At 40.7% G+C, this 20522-nt stretch overlaps 1 protein-coding gene across 1 annotated transcript in view; it reads right to left on the reverse strand.

Moving 5' to 3' along the window:
- Positions 1-20522, reverse strand: part of MORC1 (MORC family CW-type zinc finger 1) — a 99528-nt gene that overhangs the window by 51990 nt on the left and 27016 nt on the right. Inside the window, exons 10-14 of the mRNA XM_065423128.1 lie at positions 14105-14184; positions 12744-12817; positions 11467-11540; positions 8020-8163; positions 7058-7212 (exon numbers count right to left, since the gene is read on the reverse strand). Coding sequence (XP_065279200.1) covers positions 7058-7212; positions 8020-8163; positions 11467-11540; positions 12744-12817; positions 14105-14184 — 527 coding nt within the window. The remainder of the gene's footprint in view (positions 1-7057; positions 7213-8019; positions 8164-11466; positions 11541-12743; positions 12818-14104; positions 14185-20522) is intronic.

The following is a 20522-nucleotide window of genomic DNA, read 5'->3' on the forward strand; positions in this document are numbered from 1 at the left end:
AGTATTTTCTAATATATTTTAGTTAAATTATTACAAGACCTCCGAGGTAGAACGTATTCCTATCCTCAACTTAGACAGGACAATGAAGGCACAGAGGCCAAAGTTTTAAAACATGGGTGTCTAAACTATTAGACTCCTAAATCTGTATTTAGGCCTTCCATGTAGAATTTAAAAAAGAGTGCTTAAATTATTTTAGGGCAGTATCACCATTTAAAGTTAATGGTGTTTGTGCTTATAAGTCACTTAGGTACTTTTGTAAATTCTACTTTGAAGGCCTAAAGACAGATTTAGGAGCTTAACTTAAGGCACCTGGGTTTGAAAATTTTGTCCCAAGTTTCGGTGGCTTGCTCCAGGTCACATGAAGTCAGTGGCAGACTAGAAACAGAATCCAGAGGTGTTCAACAACTGTTTTCTCACCCAAGCACTAGACCGCACTCCCAGAGAGCCAACAGTATATACTAGGGATACACCATCATAATCAGCAAAAGAGGGAACTAATGCAAGCATGATGTGATAGTAGGGGGCAGGGCAGGGCTCAGCAGCTGTGGGGCTCACTTCTGCTTTATGTCTTATATTCATAAAAATCTTATACTCCAGGGCTTCAGCCAGCCACTGGCAGCAGTCAGGAAGAGATGTACCCATTGCAGTGTATTCTGTTTTGTTTTTTATCTCCTTCCTCTGAGGTGTCAGGGATGGGCATGGCTGGAGATGGGCCATTGGATGGGGAGAGCCAAGACTCTGAGAGGGCTCTTTCAGGTACTTGGCTAACTGGGTCTTGCTCACATGCTCAGGGTCTAACTGATCGCCATATGAGGGGGAAGGAATTTTCCCCCAGGTCAGATTCTGCAGCATGTGTGTGCGGGTCACTTGACAGGATTATCTAGGAATATCACACAGGAGGTCAGACTAGATGATCTGGTAGTCCCTGCCTAAACTCTATGACTCTACGTACAGACTAACTGGAAAGAACAATTATTTTGCTCATAAACACCTGGCAGAAAAGCTGTGTGAATTGTTCTAATTTTTTAATTTTGATCAGTTACTTTGATAAACTTATTCTGTCAGATACATTACTCTTTGCGGACCTTGCTTATTACATTGAGGTTCATATGTTGTGCCCCCTATTCCCACGTTTACTTCAATGAGACTAAGCGTGTAACTGCAAATTAGGCTCTAAAGGATTAAACTTTAAGAACTTATTTTATAAACAGCAAAAAATATTGGATCCAAACCACTAGCTTGTTTAAGCACATAAATACAGTCAACAGAGTTAATCAGTTCTAGTCTCTCATGGTAAATGTAGCATCCAAGAGCAGGGCAATAATTACTTTGTATTTCTTTCAAAACATTTCTAGCTCTAAGAAGTTGACACAGCCACAACTTCACTTGGGTACCATAGGCAGTGTGCTTGGAGCGGGAAGAATTGTTAAAGTCAATAAAAACGTGTGCTGCTGTCAGTGAAAGTTGTGGGAGAAAGTAGGAAGGAAAGGTCACGGATTGCACCCTCTGCCTCAAGTCAGTCGGCTTTAAGTAAAGCCCCACTTGGGCCTTCTGATCTACCAATTCTGCTTCAATTCATGCCTCCCTTAGTTTCCTTCTCCCTCAAACATCTCCATGGGCAGCTTCAAGCATCTGGTACCGAGAGCCTTGCACTCTCTCTCCTCCTTCAAATACCTTCAAAGGCAGGGACTCTGCTTTGTTTTATATTTGACAGAGCCTAACAAACACTATTCCATCACGTCCATCCCCTCCATATGCATTCACCAAACGTGATCCAATGCTAACTTTTTAATATCGACTTACTTAAAAAAACCAAAAACACGTTAGTGGTTTGCAAAACAAGCCACCTCTATCTTGTTCTGTGTAAGATTTTTCTCCTTCTCTGCTCCATTCATTTTTCCTGCCACCATAACATATCTTTTAATATGCTGTTCTCCATCAAGTGCCATGCACACCTGCGCTATCCACCAATATTAAATAATAGTAACCAAGACCAATTGGATGGCTGATTCTCAGACCTGCACTGAAAGAAAGGACTCTACGCACAGACATCCTGAGGTGGATTGGTTGAGTACGTCATAGAGACATATTTGGAGCCAAGGTCCGAAAAGACAAAGTTGCTCCAAAAGTTAAAATGGGTAGTTTACTAACGTCTAAACAACGTCTCCTACATTAAAGCTAATTGGAAGCAGAGCATCAATATAGCTTATGGTGCATAAGGATATGCAGCACTACAGGAAACCCTGTTCACTGCTCCCATCCATGCAAGCGCGTAATTGTTTACTTCAACTAACTTCTCCTTCTCCCTAGCCATCTTCAAAAGTAAGTAAGGAACTACATACATATCCCTTTTAAGGTTTCAGGAGCAGTTTCTCATACACTGGAGTTTAAAAGCACTCTACCACTTTTTTTCTAGGAAGAGAGAAAAGACCCTCTTTTAACTGCCTGTGTAGATGTGTTTCTTGTGCTTTCTTTCATACAGAGCAATACTGGCGGATCAATCATGTATAAAGGAAGGCACACTTGTCCAAGGCTGGATTGAGGCTACACTTGTCCCAAAGGAACCAGATATGTGGGGAGCTAATGCTACTGGTACATATCCATTGGTTAATTGACATACTTGCAACATTTGGGGGCTTTTATAGATATGCACACTAGCCAAAAAGGACTTGAATATTTCAGGAGGAAGGGAAGATCTTTTACAGAACATGTCCACACCTCCTGCTCTTTTTTAAATGTTTATATTACAACAAAGAAACAAAAAGCACAAAGCCCACTGTGACAGCCTAAAATCTTGCATATGGGGACAGTGTGGGATGGGGAGCTGGGCTTGGAAATAAGTGTAGCCAGGTGAAACTGGACATCTTGAGCTACCAAACTTCTCTGCATTAGACAGAAAGGTACATTATTTTTTAATGGACGAAATCATGCGTAGATTTTTTTAAAGGCCATAATTTCATTCAAACTAGAGCACAATTATTCCAAGTACTACTATGGATCTGAATTAAACAAATTGTGATATTGCATCTTTTATTTATAAGACAAGAAAGCTACCCAAAATTATCTGATTATTATCAAAACCAAGATGTGATGCAGGAGCTTAAGAACATAAGAACATAAGAAAGGCCGTACTGGGTCAGACCAAAGGTCCATCTAGCCCAGTATCTGTCTACCGACAGTGGCCAATGCCAGGTGCCCCAGAGGGAGTGAACCTAACAGGCAATGATCAAGTGATCTCTCTCCTGCCATCCATCTCCATCCTCTGACGAACAGAGGCTAGGGACACCATTCTTACCCATCCTGGCTAATAGCCATTTATGGACTTAGCCACCATGAATTTATCCAGTCCCCTTTTAAACATTGTTATAGTCCTAGCCTTCACAACCTCCTCAGGTAAGGAGTTCCACAAGTTGACTGTGCGCTGCGTGAAGAAGAACTTCCTTTTATTTGTTTTAAACCTGCTGCCTATTAATTTCTTTTGGTGACCCCTAGTTCTTGTATTATGGGAATAAGTAAATAACTTTTCCTTATCCACTTTCTCAACATCACTCATGATTTTATATACCTCTATCATGTCCCCCCTTAGTCTTCTCTTTTCCAAACTGAAGAGTCCTAGCCTCTTTAATCTTTCCTCATATGGGACCCTCTCTAAACCCTTAATCATTTTAGTTGCTCTTTTCTGAACCTTTTCTAGTGCTAGAATATCTTTTTTGAGGTGAGGAGACCACATCTGTACACAGTATTCGAGATGTGGGCGAACCATGGATTTATATAAGGGCAATAATATATTCTCAGTCTTATTCTCTATCCCCTTTTTAATGATTCCTAACATCCTGTTTGCTTTTTTGACCGCCTCTGCACACTGCGTGGACATCTTTAGAGAACTATCCACGATGACGCCAAGATCTTTTTCCTGACTCGTTGTAGCTAAATTAGCCCCCATCATGTTGTATGTATAGTTGGGGTTATTTTTTCCAATGTGCATTACTTTACATTTATCCACATTAAATTTCATTTGCCATTTTGTTGCCCAATCACTTAGTTTTGTGAGATCTTTTTGAAGTTCTTCACAATCTGCTTTGGTCTTAACTATCTTGAGTAGTTTAGTATCATCTGCAAACTTTGCCACCTCACTGTTTACCCCTTTCTCCAGATCATTTATGAATAAATTGAATAGGATAGGTCCTAGGACTGACCCTTGGGGAACACCACTAGTTACCCCTCTCCATTCTGAGAATTTACCATTAATTCCTACCCTTTGTTCCCTGTCCTTTAACCAGTTCTCAATCCATGAAAGGACCTTCCCTTTTATCCCATGACAGCTTAATTTACGTAAGAGCCTTTGGTGAGGGACCTTGTCAAAGGCTTTCTGGAAATCTAAGTACACTATGTCCACCGGATCCCCCTTGTCCACATGTTTGTTGACCCCTTCAAAGAATTCTAATAGATTAGTAAGACACGATTTCCCTTTACAGAAACCATGTTGACTATTGCATAAGAGTTTATGTTTTTCTATGTGTCTGACAATTTTGTTCTTTACTATTGTTTCAACTAATTTGCCCGGTACCGACGTTAGACTTACCGGTCTGTAATTGCTGGGATCACCCCTAGAGCCCTTTTTAAATATTGGCGTTACATTAGCTAACTTCCAGTCATTGGGTACCGAAGCCGATTTAAAGGACAGGTTACAAACCTTAGTTAATAGTTCCGCAACTTCACATTTGAGTTCTTTCAGAACTCTTGGGTGAATGCCATCTGGTCCCGGTGACTTGTTAATGTTGAGTTTATCAATTAATTCCAAAACCTCCTCTAGTGATACTTCAATCTGTGACAGTTCCTCAGATTTGTCACCTACAAAAGCCAGCTCAGGTTTGGGAATCTCCCTAACATCCTCAGCCGTGAAGACTGAAGCAAAGAATCCATTTAGTTTCTCCGCAATGACTTTATCATCTTTAAGCGCTCCTTTTGTATTTTCATCGTCAAGGGGCCCCACTGGTTGTTTAGCAGCCTTCCTGCTTCTGATGTACTTAAAAAACATTTTGTTATTACCTTTGGAGTTTTTGGCTCTGTGCATTTTTCACACTGTAGAAGTTTTCTAGTGCACACTGAAAATAATGAATAATTATACAAAAAGCAGATTACAGCATTTGTTAAAACAACGTTGTTTGAACTGGGACACAGCAAGGGTCACATCTAATTTGTAAATACATGTAGAATCAATTTATCTAAAAAATGAATAGATGTAACATTTGCCTGTACTTCCAATTCCTTACTAGATGAACCAAAATGCTTGCTTGATTTCACTGCTAAGAAAACTTGCACCTGGTTTCCTTTGTCTTCATCCTGTGGCTACTGGGAAAGAGCAAATTCAGGTTGCATGTTAGGATTCCTCCAGCTGTACTTTTGACTCTTACAGCTAGATACCCATTTGGGTTTACCCTTTATCATCCTGGCTCTAGGGCTTCTTGCTTTACATAAATTGAACTCAACTGGTTGACCCACATGGGATTGTCACCAGATCCTAGGATTAGCATTTGAAAAGGTAGCATGCATTGTTATAGCACCTCCATCTCAACTTCATATCAAAGTACTTTACGTGCAACCTTTGCTCCCGTGTGCGCTCCCAGAGGCAGCAACAGTTGAATAGTTAGTAATCTCTCTGCCTCTATTTTCTGCGCGCAGCATGCCTCTAGGAATTGCAACTGGTACGGTGTCTGGTCCACACTGTCTCCCTCAGGTGGCTGTTCTTAAAAGCTACAATCTGATCCAACTGTGACGTTGCACTCCATATGATTTTATAAAAATATGCTAATGAGTGTGAATATAATGTAACTGGAATATGCTTCATGCAAAAGGTCTCTTGCTCTTGTAAGGTATCATTACAAAGTTTATAATCTAGTGTGTTCATCCTATTTGTATGAATGCATCATTCTTGTATCTGAAACTAGAAATATGAAATATAATTCTGAGGTCCTATTGTAATTATGCAAAGTGTGGGCCATTAATGGTGGTTTGGAATCTTGATGGCTCCCATTAACCAGGACAATTGACTGTAGATGGCTCTGTTTACTTGCAAGCCTTCCTGTGAGTCAGGCCAGGAAGAATGAAGGCTTGGGGGTCTCTCAGGACATGTGACCATGTCACCTGGTACTGGAATCCATCTTAAACCTGGTGCTTTTCCATTTAGAAGGAGGGGTAAGGACCTATAGAGAGACAAAAGATTCCCGCCTTGTGCCAAAGCTATAAAAGGGGGTGGAACAGAAAAAAGGGGGCTGCAGTCATGTGAAATCCCCTGCTTTTCACCTAAGATGGCTGCTGAAACTAACAAGAACTGTACCGGGGAAAAGATTGGGCCCCGACTAGGAAGGAGTCCAGTCTGTGAAAGAAGCTTATTGGAACATCTCTGAGGGTGAGATTTTATCTGTATTCAGCTTCCTACTGTATTAGGCTTAGACTTGCGCGTTTTTGTTTTATTTTGCTTGGTAACTTACTTTGTTCTGTCTGTTATTACTTGGAACCACCTAAATCATACTTTTTATACTTAATAACATCACTTTTGGCTTATTAATTAACCCAGAGTAAGTAATCAATACCCGGGGGAGCAAACAGCTGTGCATATCTCTCTATCAGTGTTATAGAGGGCTGACAATTTATGAGTTTACCCTGTATAAGCTTTATACAGAGTAAAATGGATTTATTTGGGGTTTGGACCCCATTGGGAACTGGGTATCTGGGTGCTGGAGACAGGAGTACCTGCTAAGTGGTTTTCAGTTAAAGCCTGCAGCTTTGGGGGACGTGGTTCAGACCTCGGTCTGTGTTTGCAGCAGGTTAGCGTGTCTGGCTCAACAAGACAGGGTTATGAAGTCCCAAGCTGGCAGGGAAAATGGGCTCAGAGGTAGTCTCAGCACATCAGGTAGCAGTCCCAAGGGGGTATCTGTGACCGAACCCGTCACACTAACTTCCAATTTATCGGCTGTATTTGATGAATTAACAGTTTGACACAGATTTTTTTTTAATAGCTATATAAAACAAGCCAGGCTAAACAATAAAGATTTACTTATTCCAATGTCCTTCCAGTACTGGATCAGATAATGCTCCATGGATGTCAGCAAGTGGTTATATTCTTTAACATTGACAAAGGCCTGCTTATTGTGTGTTGGCTCCATGACTTCTAAGGGCACATCCACCATTCCAACTGCACCACTGCTGAAACTGAAATAACATCAGTTCAAAGCATTTTGATCCAAGTTCAAAGAACAAGTCATCTGTTTTGTTTGCAGCTGCCCTTGACTCAGTGATAGCTCAGTGGTTTGAGCACTGGCCTGCTAAATCCAGGGTTGTGAGCTCAACCTTTGAGGGGGCCACTTAGGGATATGGGGCAAAAATTGGTTGGATGATTTAATTGGGGATTGGTCCTGCTTTTAGCAGGGGGTTGGACTAGATGATCTCCTGAGGTCCCTTCCAACCCTGATATTCTATGAAATTAAGTAATATTTTTCTAATAGAAAACGGAGACTAGCATCCTGTCTGATCATAGTCATGTGCAGAATTATATTTAAATTACTTCATTTCAAATGAATACATGAAATAAATCTCAAAAATATTATGTTCTAAAATGTGAGGACATGTCAGAAGTGGCAGGATAGGGAAAGGAACAGACACCAGGATTTGGAGGATATAAAAAGAGCAACACTTACATGCAGGTAAAAACTCAGAGAAACTGAGAACTCAAGAACTCCCAAGTTGCAATAAAAAATTCAACAATAGTGAGTTACTCTAAAAAATTACTTTGAGAACTGCAGAACTATATTTTGAATGATTTATTCTTCCCTTAACGGATGTATATAACACTCAAAAATATATAAATAATCCATGTTGTGCATATGCTTGGAAAGGAAATAACCTCTTTCAGGTGGGATCATGGATTTTAGACTCCTGCTGGTATTCATAATACCTACATTTTAAAACAAAGTTTTAAACCCTAAATAAATAAATAAATAAATAATAAAGAAAGCTTACCGAGACCCCTGTTTAAGATGTGGTCCCACTTTCTCATACATTCTGACCAAGCGACTGTTGTTATAGATGAACATTCCATCTTGACTTCTGTTTTCTATGTTTATTCCAAATATTAAATAGAGCTTCTTTGGCCTCCTCAATTCTCTAAGCAATGTAGAATCAATAAGAAGTTTTCTTTTACAAATTTCCTTTTAAAGTTTTATAATTTAATTTAATTTTACTTACTGTTACCAGTTTAATAGCCACTGTTAATCTGGTTTAGGAGATACAGAGATTGGACAGTTCACTTTAGCCAGAAATATAAATGATAAAAAAGTAGTATCGACCACAAAAACATCCAAACTTTTAAAGGCTAACATGATTCATGGGTTTTCAAACTGATGGGACAGACTTCTATATACTGGAAATGGATCAGAGGCAGATCACATTCATCCATTTTTGAAAACAGAAAATTCCTGTTTAAAATCAAACACAAGCCAAGTAGCACGTTGGCAGCTTGACATTAACAAAGACAGCATTGGCTGTTAACCTGCAAATTAAGACTGAAAGCCATTGCTATGAAGATTTTCATGTTTATCAATATGAGAACAGCTAAAGACATTCTTTCGTTGCATTTGTAGAGGAAAAATGCCTTACCAAATTGGCACTTGTTTTCGTATCATAAAGTTTCTGGCTGATAGATTTTTTTTTTAAATTAGGCATACTGTAACCATCATCCATTAGTAAGCAACACAAAAATTAGCCAGTTTTGTTCTCAGAGTTGACTTGTATCATTCCATACACTTCATGTTTCCTCCCATTCAACTAGTGGAGAATGGAGGGTTAAAGTGCCCTTTGGCTTTGTAGGACTTTCTGCAAGGAGCTACCAGAGTCAAAGAAACTAATCATGAACAAGGAGCTTCAACTAACATGAACCACATTTTGGGGGGTAGGCCTGAGGAATGGAAAGTATTAAAATTGGTATGAGAACTCCTAGGTAAGCACCATCATGTAATCACTACTTGTATGCTGCATCTGCCAGTAACATTAGAAAATGTAGCATTATCCAGTTAAAGGACTACACGAAGCCCATGTACTACAGGTGACCTTCAGATTCCAGGAAGTGAGGATTTTACTTTCGGTAAATGATAGTAGTGGCCTTCCTTGAAGTGAGGCATCACATAAGCAAGAATGTGTTCGCTATTACCTAAAGAGGCAGCTCTACACCCTACTCCTCAATAGCTAAAGATTGGATGTTTTTTCTGAAAGATATGCTTTAGTTCAAACAGAAATGATTTTGTGGAAGTTCTATGGTCTGTATTATAGAAGAGGTCAGACTGGATGATCACAATGGTCCCTTGTGGCCTTGGAACCTACGAACCTATAAACTTTTTTTTTCCAGAGTTGCTATCCATTCCAAAATTCTTGGGTCATTCCCAGGAAGTCTTAAATTACTCTGGGCATCACATCATTATGATGCAGTGTTCAGAGGAGGTATTACCAAACAGATTTAAAGTCATGAAGCAAAGAGGCAAATGTGATAGAATTACTTGTCCTGCAGGATAAAAGCAAAATAACCAAAGACATTTTCTGCTGCACTGACTGAAGTAGTGTGTTCTTTGCAATAGCTGCTCTCTCCTCATACTCCCTTAAAAGTTTCTGTTGACAGAGTGCACGGAGGGAAACTGTCTAGCTATACTGTGAAGGGTTTTGTGGGGAGCAAAGGAATGATAGCCCAATGAAATAGGAATCTACCCACTGTTAGTTTATCATCCCTACACACCAGACAATCCACCTGCAAGAGATTACTCTTCTGAGCAAGGTTTGAACCCAATTTCACCACTTTATAGATTATATATGGACATATCCATGGGTCATTAGATGGTTGGTATGGATTGCCAAACCCAAGATGATTTTACAATCTCCATGTTAATTAGTCTCAGCCCACAAGTTGCTCTTGCAAAGTCTGGGCATCTGATTAGCACTCCATTTGTACTGCCATGCTAGGCAATCAGCACAGAGTCTAATAAGAAAAAAACAGAAGACAGGAGTAAAAAGGGGAAGACCTGCATCCTTGATAGTAGCTGGGTAAGAATAAAGAGGGCAAATAATTTCCCAACAGCCAGGCGGGCAGACAATGAAGAAGGAAAGCTTCCTATTTTCTAGAAGTCAGGGTATGGGGAAATGGGTGAGACATCCACCTCACCTAATATCAATCCATTGTGTTAAGTAGCATTATAATGAAGCAACATGCTTATGTAAGTGGCTCCAAAGCCAAACAAAACCCCAGTTAAGTGCAAGTATGTGTTTCTCAGATCCTGTAAACAGGGGAATGCCTTCAGTTGACTACTTGAATGTATTACCTTATGGATATCAGCCTGAAGATGGACATTACTTTATATCGATCAACCTTGGTAATACAGGCCTATAATCGTCAGCTTCTTTGGACACTGAAGTAAATCTCTGTTTCCTTCTGTTGTACTCCTTGTCTGCTAAATATGCCTGTATGTGGAGGAGGTGTCCTACATTCTGTTCAATTGTAATCTGTTTTGCAAGTCATAAAAATAGAGACAAGCAGCTACTGCATGCTCTAAAAGAAGATTCTATGCTGTAGCCTTGTTGAGGAGGAGACTGAAATGTCAACCTGTACGATACAGAATAATCATTTCCTCATGGAAAAATTTTGGGCACCCTTTGGACCCATGCTGAAGAGGATCTGGTAAACAAAATATAATCCAGCCTCTGGGTTTCCTGGCTGCCCAAAAGGACCCACACGGAGGGACTACAAATCTCACTTTTTCCCTGAAGAGAGGGTGTTTGATCTGAACTGCTGTTTGTGGATATTAACTAGAAAAAGAAGCAGTTGACTCTAATCTAGCCAACAGATGGGTGTTGTAGGCTCAAGCACACCTTAAAATACTGTCAGGGTGTGACAGAAGCAGACTCCTAAAAATACTTGTTTTTATGCAGGATCAATGGCCCTAGGTCTCTAGCACACTCCTATTCCTAACTGAATTGCCATGCTACAAGGTAGGGCTTTCAAAATGTCTTGTGTAACACTGCTTAGATTTGTCACAATGACCCTAGGGTTGATTTTTCACCAATGTCTCAACATCAGAGAGCCAGCATTTGAGCTTTTCAAATTTTTGTAGCCATATTATAAACAATTATAAACAATATTTGTTTCACCTGGTGTATGGGAGAAAACATAACCCAAGTGTCTAAATAGATAAAAATAATTTCATTCTAAAAGATTTTAACCAAAAAATTACAAGGATTAAATTTTTTTCCAGAAAAGGGTAAAGGATTGGAGCATCCAAAGTAATTGAAATGCACCTTGAAATGACAAACAGCTGCAATTTGAGAAAGCACTATTTAAATATCAGACTCTGGATCAAATCACTATTTACAACATACAGTACACAACCACTTTTTATGAAACACTGGTTAAATAGTCTCACATCTTGCCTTTGTTTCTCCTCCAGCTTCTCACACATTCTTTTTGCATTTTCTAGAGAATCCTGTAATACAAGCTGAGCAGACTTTTCCATTTAGGGGAAAGAGCAGTAAAACAAGTTATTTTAGCATCAATTAATACCCTACTTTTTTTTCCCAAGCTGCTTCCCATTCTGAGAAAGTGAATATTCTGGAGCCCACCCTACTTCCAAGCCTGTCACTAGTCTGCTACCAACCCAGATACTGCCAGACACAGTTAGTGTACTGGAGATTAAATCGAGATATATTAGAGTCAGTGTTAAATTTTCACTCTGCTGTTCAGAGCACAATACCCCAAGGAATGGAGCAGAAGGCAGTAGGTTTTAATTAACTCTATTCCTCCATTTATATACATCTAAGGCCACAGAATGAAACTTCAATGATTCTGGTCTGTTTCACTTTGCACCCAAATACCCGTGGCATGAAGTGTAAGTTAGAGCCGTCAATGATTTACAACGGCAGGGTAAGACACAGGAGAAAAACTATTGGTGGTTCTGACCAGTCAAAACAGAACCAACACTGATTTCAGTGACACACTATAAGAGAAAGAAACAATCATTACAATATTTTTGAATGGAGAGCAGAAGTTACGTTGTAGGTGATGGACCCTTAAAATAGATTTTGAGAATTAATCACCACACTTGCTTCTCCTTCCATCTCCCACAATTTCACGTTTTGCAAGTGACGTATGCCCTTCTACTAACAGCAAGCCTTGTCTTCAGCATTTCGCAGGCAAATCATGAAAAAATTCAAGTCTACATGCATGCATGGGGACAGAAGGTTGGCGGACCAATAGGGGGGGCATTATTATTACAGTTTTATGAATACAATATCTCCATACATAAGCACTATCATTATCACATTTAAAGGCAACCAAGAGGGGGCGGGAAGCTTCTTAAAATATTTTCTTGAAAATGTAATTGAATCCAAGATCAGTGCGACTAGGCACTTAATCTTTGTAAAAATCCTCAATAATAGTACACATGTAACTGATAGAAATGTAGTTCTGGTTGTCCTCCCTGGTGTTTAATATTACTGGTAGGCTAAATTTAAAAAACCTGCCATTACAACTGTTTCTAGACTATCTTTTAGAAAAATTACATTAAAAAGAAATTAGGTACCTTTCCAAAAAAGCTACCACTGTTCATTTCCCACACTGACACCTGTGGCCAGTAAACATGGGTTGCAGTGGAGCTATAACAAGCAATATTTCTGAATATGCTTAAGAAATACTATCATTGCTACAGTACCTCATTGACCTCATGCAGAAGAGATTCTTCTAAATGCTTTAATTGGCACTTAGCTTCTTTTACAGCTTGTTCAGCTAGAAAACATAAGCAAAGCAATTACTTAAAGTACAGCTTAGAGACATTATGAAATACTGGTGCTACAGAAAAAGAGAACATTTATTGGGTAAACACCATGATGACCTGGAACTGTTAAATGTTTTAAATCTCAGATTATGCATTTGTGAGGTGCTGAGCATCCTCTGTTTTATTGGAATCTGTGGGAATAAAGGGCACTTAGTGAATGACTGAGACTGCAGCACGTGAGCACCTCCTGAGGTACTAACATACTTAGTCACTAATTTAGATTTACAGAAGGGACCATTCTGATCATCAAGACTGACCTCCTGAAGAAAACAGACCAGAGAACCTCACCAAAATAATTTCTAAAGCATATCTTCTAGAAAAAACATCCAATCTTGATTTAAAAATTCTCAGCAATGGAGACTCCACCACGACCTTTGGAAAATTGTTCCAATGGTTAATAACACTCACTGATTAAAAGTTATGCCTTTTTTCCAATCTGAATTTGTCTAGTTTCAACTTCCAGCTGCCAGATTGTGTTATACCTTTCTCTGCTAGATCGAAGAGCCCATTATTAAATATTTGCTCCCCTTTTAGGTACTTATAGACTGTAATCCATTCACTTCTTAACCTTCTCTTTGTTAGCTAAAATAGATTGAGCTCCTTGAGTTTATCACTATAAAGCATATTATCTAGTCCTTTAATCATTCTCATGGCTCCACTCTGAACCCTCTCCAATTTATCAACATCCTTCTTGAATTGTGGGCATCAGAACTGGACACAGTGTTCCAAGAGCAGTGGCACCAGTGCCAAACACAGAGGTAAAACAACCTCTGTACTCCTCCTAATTAGTCCAAGGATTGCATTAACACTTCTGGCCATCGCGTCGCACTGGGAGCTCACGATCAGCTAATTATCCCCTCATGACTCCCAAAATCTTTTTCAGAGTCACTGCTTCCCATGATAGAGTCCCCACACCATGTCAGTATGACCTTGGATTTAGGAGGAGGATCGCTACTTTTCTTTAGATTCCTTGCTTTCTTGAATTAAAGCTCCCCATCCTACCTTGCAAGGCAATTTGTGACTATGCTTTTTTCTGTATTTTATATTTTAACCACAACAGAGCAGTTATGGGAGTTTAGCTAATATTTCTGAGCATATCAAAAATATGAAGTGCTACAAAAGTGTTATTGATTTCTATTCACAAAAGAGTTTTACTATTAGCATAATTAAGCCACAATTTTGAAATAAAAAGCAAAGTGATAGTTCAATAGAAATAGCCAATTCAGGATATTGCATACCAATCTTCACATCCACTTCTGCCTTCTTTATTTCTTTCATCGCAGTGCCTTTAAATGATGACGTGACGTATGGGTACATTCTGTTAAGACAGAATGGTAAAATCATTACAAACTGCATTTTCAACACACATCAGAGCAGTCACAGGAGCAAACAAATGTTATGCAGTACATGTTATAATGCACATTACCTTTGGATAATTTACCTTCTCAGAGGCCAATGCCAACAAGGTCTGCCACAAACCTGCCACTCTGTATATGCTAATAAGTGCTAAACAAGTTGTAGATAGACTACCTCCCAGAAGTAATTTAGAACCTCTAACTTCATCTCACCTTTGTAATATTATTTTCAAAACAAAGACTGACTGATGCACTTCTGAAATTCATGGCACTAAAGCAGGGGCAGGCAAACTTTTTGGCCTGAGGACCATATCCGGTTTCCAACATTGTATGGAGGGCCGGTTAGGGGAGGCTGTGCCTCCACAAACAGCCAGGAGTGGCCCAGCCCCTGCCCCCTATCCGACCCCTCCCCGCTTCTTGCCCCCTGATGCCCCCTCCCCCAGGACTCCTGCCCCATCCAACCCCCCCGTTCCCTGACAGCACCCTGCCGCCCCATCCAACCCCCCGCTCCGTCCTGATTGCCCCCCCCCCAAGAACCCTGCCCCATCCAATCCCTCCCCTCTGTCCTGACTGCCCCCCCGGATCCCTGCCCCATACAACCACCCCTTCTCCCTGTCCCCCGATCGCCCCTGGAACCCCTGCCCCTGACTGCCCCCCACCGCCCCATCCAACCCCCTCTCTCCTTCCTGATTGTCCCCCCGGGACCCCTGCCCCAATTCAACCCCCCTGTACCCCACCCTCTGACCGCCCCGACCCCTATCCACACCCCTGCCCCCTGACCACCACCCCGAACTCCTCTGTCCTCTATCCAACCCCCCTCCACCGCTCCCTGCCCCCTTACCGTGCTGCCTGGAGCACCGATGGTTGGCGACACTACAGCCACGCTGCCCAGAGCAGCAGGACAGACAGCCACGCCACTGCGCAGCACAGAGCATCGGGTCAGGCCCGGGCTCTGCAGCTGTGCTGCCCCAGGAGCTCGCAGCCCTGCCACCCAGAGCATTGCGCCAGTGGCGGGGCGAGCTGAGGCTGCGGGGGAGGGGAAACAGCGGGGAGGGGCCAGGGGCTAGCCTCCTGGGCCAGGAGCTCAGGGGCCGGGCAGGAAGCTCCCGCAGTTGGATGTGGCCCGCGAGCCGTAGTTTGCCCACATTTAGTGACTGAAGGAAAAATTTCACGTCTGCATCCAGAATATCTATGATGTCTTTATGTGACTGTAGGGGGTGTGTCTACACTGCAGTTAGACATCTGGGGCTGGCCTGTGCTAGCTGACTTGGGCTCGCAGGGCTGTTTAATTGCAGTATATATTTCTGGGCACAGGTTGGAGCCTGGGCTCTGAGATCCCGTGAGGTGGCAGTTTCCCAGAGATCAGGCTGCAGACTGAGCCTGGAAGTCTGCACTGCAACTAAACAGCCCTGCAGTCCGAGCTCCTTGAGCCTGAGTCAGCTGGCACGGGCCAGCCAAGGGTTTTTAATTGCAACATAGACATACCCTAAGAGCCCTTAAAGCACAGTGGCTTTGGATACATTATCTCTCATCAGACCCAGCTACCTCACTACATCCAACACTCTGTTGTCATGGTATTTATCCAAAAGGCATTGTGTAAGGTATCATATGAAAGCTAATAACACACTGGTTATTAATATCATTGTAAAATTCACGTGTGTTAACATTATATGTGACATTATGAATTGCCTCTGTATGATGTTACTAGAACATATTTAAGACCAGACAGCTAAGCCTAGGTAAAGGTGATAAACAGGCTTGTCCTAGACAAAGGAATGTGGGTTTACTTCAATTTACATATTAGCAGTAAACAAAGACATCAAGCTGCATCAGCCGAGGTTATCCTGATCCTGAACTCTGGACACAGAGAATTAACATGGCTCCTGCATCCCAGTGAAACACGAGATTGTGGATGAGAGAAATGATCTGGAACAGAGACTGTATCTTTCTAGATTGTTTAGTTTTTAGATTTGCTACCTTTATCCCTTTTACTGTGTATCACTTAATCCACGTTCTTTTGTTAATAAACTCATTTTGCTTTCATTAAAAACCACCAGAGCTGTGTAAAGTCAGTAAAGTGTGTGCTTCTAGAAAGCTGACAGGTTGGAGTGTTTCACTGTCTCTCAGAGGCAGCGAACTTAACACTTTCTCTGTGAGAGTCCAGGGAAAGGCACTGGTCCCAGCAGTAGGGTGATTTCCGGGCTGGACGGACACTCAGGTCAGTCTGCAATGAGTAACCAGGCAGGGCAAAGCCAGGGTGAGGCTTGTGGGCTGCTACCAGCCTGTTGGTGTCAGAGCTCTGGACCAACACTGCATAACCACCAGATACCCTGGGTTACAAAAAAAGACGGTGACCCAACCCCTTACTGGCCTGGGTGAATTCCAAAATGTCATAGTTTAATGCATACCAACACAATTATATCAAGCCATTGGAGCAACTGACTGCTCACCTTACTCATACACATAGCATCACTCAAGTTAACTGTAGTAACCAACCAGCAGGATTTGACCTTATCTGCTTATCATCATCCATAAAAGGAATTTGTACTTCAAGTGAAAAGTATTCCACATGCAATTGTATATATAAAGTATCAGATTTTAAAAAGTCAGGGGACAACTTTTATAACAGCATATTTAAAATCAATTACTTTTTACACAATGCCACCTATTTACATGCATGTTTTTTACTATCCTCAGTAAAATCACTTTAATTACTCTAATTTCAATTAAAGAATGGCCTATAACCAAAAGTGTACAAACAAGTTTGTAAATTGAATGTTCGTGATGCAGATTAATATTTTAGTGCCTTGCAGTCCTTTTGATTGCAGCCAAAGTGCTCAATGGAGGAAACTAAGATGAAAAGAAATGTCATTATGACAATGTTGCATATAAGAGATGGAACTAGAGTTGTTTTGTTTTTGTTTTTTTAAATGCAGCAATATTGTGATCTCAAGCATTAGTTTGAAATTAGGATAGACTACTAATTGCTAATACAGGAAGCATTTTTTTCCAGATAAAACTGAAATGGAAAAGGGTTCTTAAATATTAAAAATGATTTATCATGCTGGGATACACTCAAACAATGCTGCCAACATCTGAAAAGTGAATTAGTCTCATTACTAAGACCTGGTGTACACTTAAAATTTAGGTTGAATAGCTGGGGGGCTCAAGGTGTGACAATCCATGTTGTAGCTATGCATACCTACCCCGCTCCCTCAATGTAGACACAGCTAGGTCGATGGAAGAATGCTTCTGTCAACCTAACTATCGCTGTTCGGGGAGGGGGACCAGCTATAGCAGTGGAAAAATCCTTTGTGTTACTGTAGAAAGTGTCTACATTATGGCGCCACTGCACTATAGCCATGCCACTGCAGTGCCCATAGTGTAGACAAGCCCGAGGTTGTCTTTAACTAATGATTCTGTGAAAATAACCAGAAGAGTGTATTTATGTAACAGCACTTTCTAGTCTACACGGTCAATTTATGCTATTTAAACAACATGAAGCATAAGCTACCTATGAATATGGAAACCAGTAACTGTCACTGGATTTGTTATTATACTGAAGTACAAAAAACAATTGGAGGGTGGATTTCATGACTTCCTAATTACCTTGAAGAATCTGATCTAAACAATAAGCATTTAAATGAAAATCTAGCTACACAATGAAAATTAGTAAACTAAATGATGTTTCATTTGAACACTTCTTCCTAATACCAAGTTTGAAGTTAAGTATTCATGTGTTTTGGAACTGATCTGAGATCCGTGGATGAAAGTACTATTTAAGAATAATAATATAAAACAGTCTTGCAAAGATTTATCTTGTACTTAGTGTGATATCAGAGAGATGAACCAAGAGGGTAACTATTCTATTGTGTTCGGGAGAGAAATCATCCAAGAACGCGGCATCTAGGTTTTAAAAGTTAGAAACAGAAAGAAACCGATTGTTTTTTCCAATTAATAGACTGACCAAAGGACTTGAGATTTCTATGGAAATGCCTTGCAAAAACAATGAGAAATTTCCATACTGGAAAAAAACAATTATGTAAGTTACTTGGTACTAAATGTTGCACTGGTAAGTTTAACGTAATACTGTGTTCAATGTTTCTCTTATCATTTGTACATAACCTGTGGTGAGGCGTCCTCAAAATAATAGACGTAGCCCTTTTACTATTGTTTCAAGAGGTTCATGAACATTTGCCAGCCCAGCCAGAAAGTCTGTTGACTATCCTTTCACAGGTATGATAATGAGAAACCATAATGATATATTACATACTGAAGACATTTAAAACTAATAGAGGCAGAGTCAGCTTCCAGTATCTTGCAGTATAAATGTATGCGTTAACATTAATATTTACTTTAAGAAGTTAGTAAGCTAAAATATAGGATGGACCATAAGCCTCCAGTTCCAAGGGAGAAAATTATTAAGCATTGTGTTTAAGGAGCCAAGGTGGGTGAGGTAATATCTTTTATTGGCCCAACTTCTGTTGGTGAGAGAGAAACTTTTGAGCTACACAGAGCTCTTCTTTAGGGCATTGTGTTTGCTATACTTCTTCCTCTTAGCTCCTGTACAAGGGAAAATTAGAGTCAGATGTTATAGCTCCATCTACTGAAACAAGGAGGAAGAAAAAAATCACAAGGGACATAACTAGTCCCCATAACTTATTTCCTAGTGAAAAAAAATTAGTAGAAAATCTGAGTGGATTGAGGAAAGAGCAACAGAAAATATTGTTACATAATTGTTTTTGTCAGTTCTCACTCTCCTACACAGGAACATCCAGAACTACTATCAAATGTACCAACCAGTATTAATAGTGGTGGTGAACTTAGCATATTTAATATAGCAACCTGTAAGTGCCCATGTGGCAGAGTTATAAATTTATACAAATATGTTTCTGGCAGTATGGCCTCTAACAGAGACTGTCAGTTGCTCTGTAAGCCAAGTTTTGAATGCACAATGTTCAATTCAGCATGATATTTTAGCTGTTGTGATTTTGATGGAGCATTTTCAAAGGTCTTGATGCAAACTGACAATTTGCACCCCCTGAATGTCATCATCTGCGATTTCATGACAAAGACTGAAGAGGAAAGGTTAGTTAATATGAAGTTCACTGAAAACTGAAGGAATAATATCTGAGAGGTAAATGGAAACAATCTTGTACAGAAAAAATAAATGCGTAGCCAGGGGTATCAGCAAACAGAGAGGTTACATGGCTGGGGGTGTGAAGGGAATGTGGTTACTGACGTGGAAGTTTCCATAAGCTCATGGAAGTCAAGGAGACAAATATATGAGCCAACGATTAACTGTAAGAAGAGCCTGTGCCCTTGTCTGACCTGGCTTTCCTTCAAGAGTTCTGTGGATCAAGTGAAAGCAAGGGATCAGATGTGTAAACTGTTAACCCATGACATAAAAATGCATGTGTCCCACCAGCTACAGGATTCATTATTGTACTATAGAACACAGGCAATTCCATCCATAATAATGACTGGCAGGAAGCAGAAGTTACCAGGCAGAAATGCATGAGGGGAAAATGAACTATATAGGGTGTAGTCCCATACAAAGCACCCAATGGTGAGAAAATTACAGAAGCCACTTCTCACTGGCAGAGAACAAAAACCCTTATACAGAAAACACCAAGATGAAATGTGGCCACAGTTATTCCCCACACAAGTTTGTGAGGCCACAGAGCTGGCCTGATCAAAAGCCTGTCTTCCCAGATTGTTGGGTGATAGATGAAATGCCATAGAAAGAAATGAGTCGTCCTGGAGAGCACAAGAAGCTGTCAGAACATAGTTCTGAGCTAGAGTGGAGCAACAGCTCCTTCCAAGGAGCCTCATCAGAATGGAAAGTCAGACATTGGGTGTCCACATTTGGGGAAAGCCGATTGGCAATGAGGCAGCCTGAAAAGAAGTGATGTCTACCTCAGGAGAGGTGTGAGCCCAAGCTTCTGGATCACCTATATTCTGTTCTCTCCCACCAGAGCACTTCTGTAGCACTTTATTTTTGTTCTCTCTAAGTTGGGCACTAAGTATAAAGCAATAAGGAATTAGCAGCAGAGGACTGAGGCAAGGCCTCCGTTGCTTCCAGACTGGATTAAGGCTCCATTTGCACCACTCCAAGCTGGCCAATGTGATTGATATGCTTGCTCCCTCTCCATCTCCACTACTGAGAAAGGATATAGGACCAATATATGGACTACAGAGTCAGCATTTTCTGGAATTACCCAAGCAGCTTTCCTTGACTTCTACTTAAAGCCAGTCATAAACTGAGGAAGCAAAAATTATGTTGGGAAGGGAGAGGGGA

The sequence above is a fragment of the Emys orbicularis genome, chromosome 1 (assembly GCF_028017835.1).
Source record: "Emys orbicularis isolate rEmyOrb1 chromosome 1, rEmyOrb1.hap1, whole genome shotgun sequence".
NCBI lineage: Eukaryota > Metazoa > Chordata > Testudines > Emydidae > Emys > Emys orbicularis.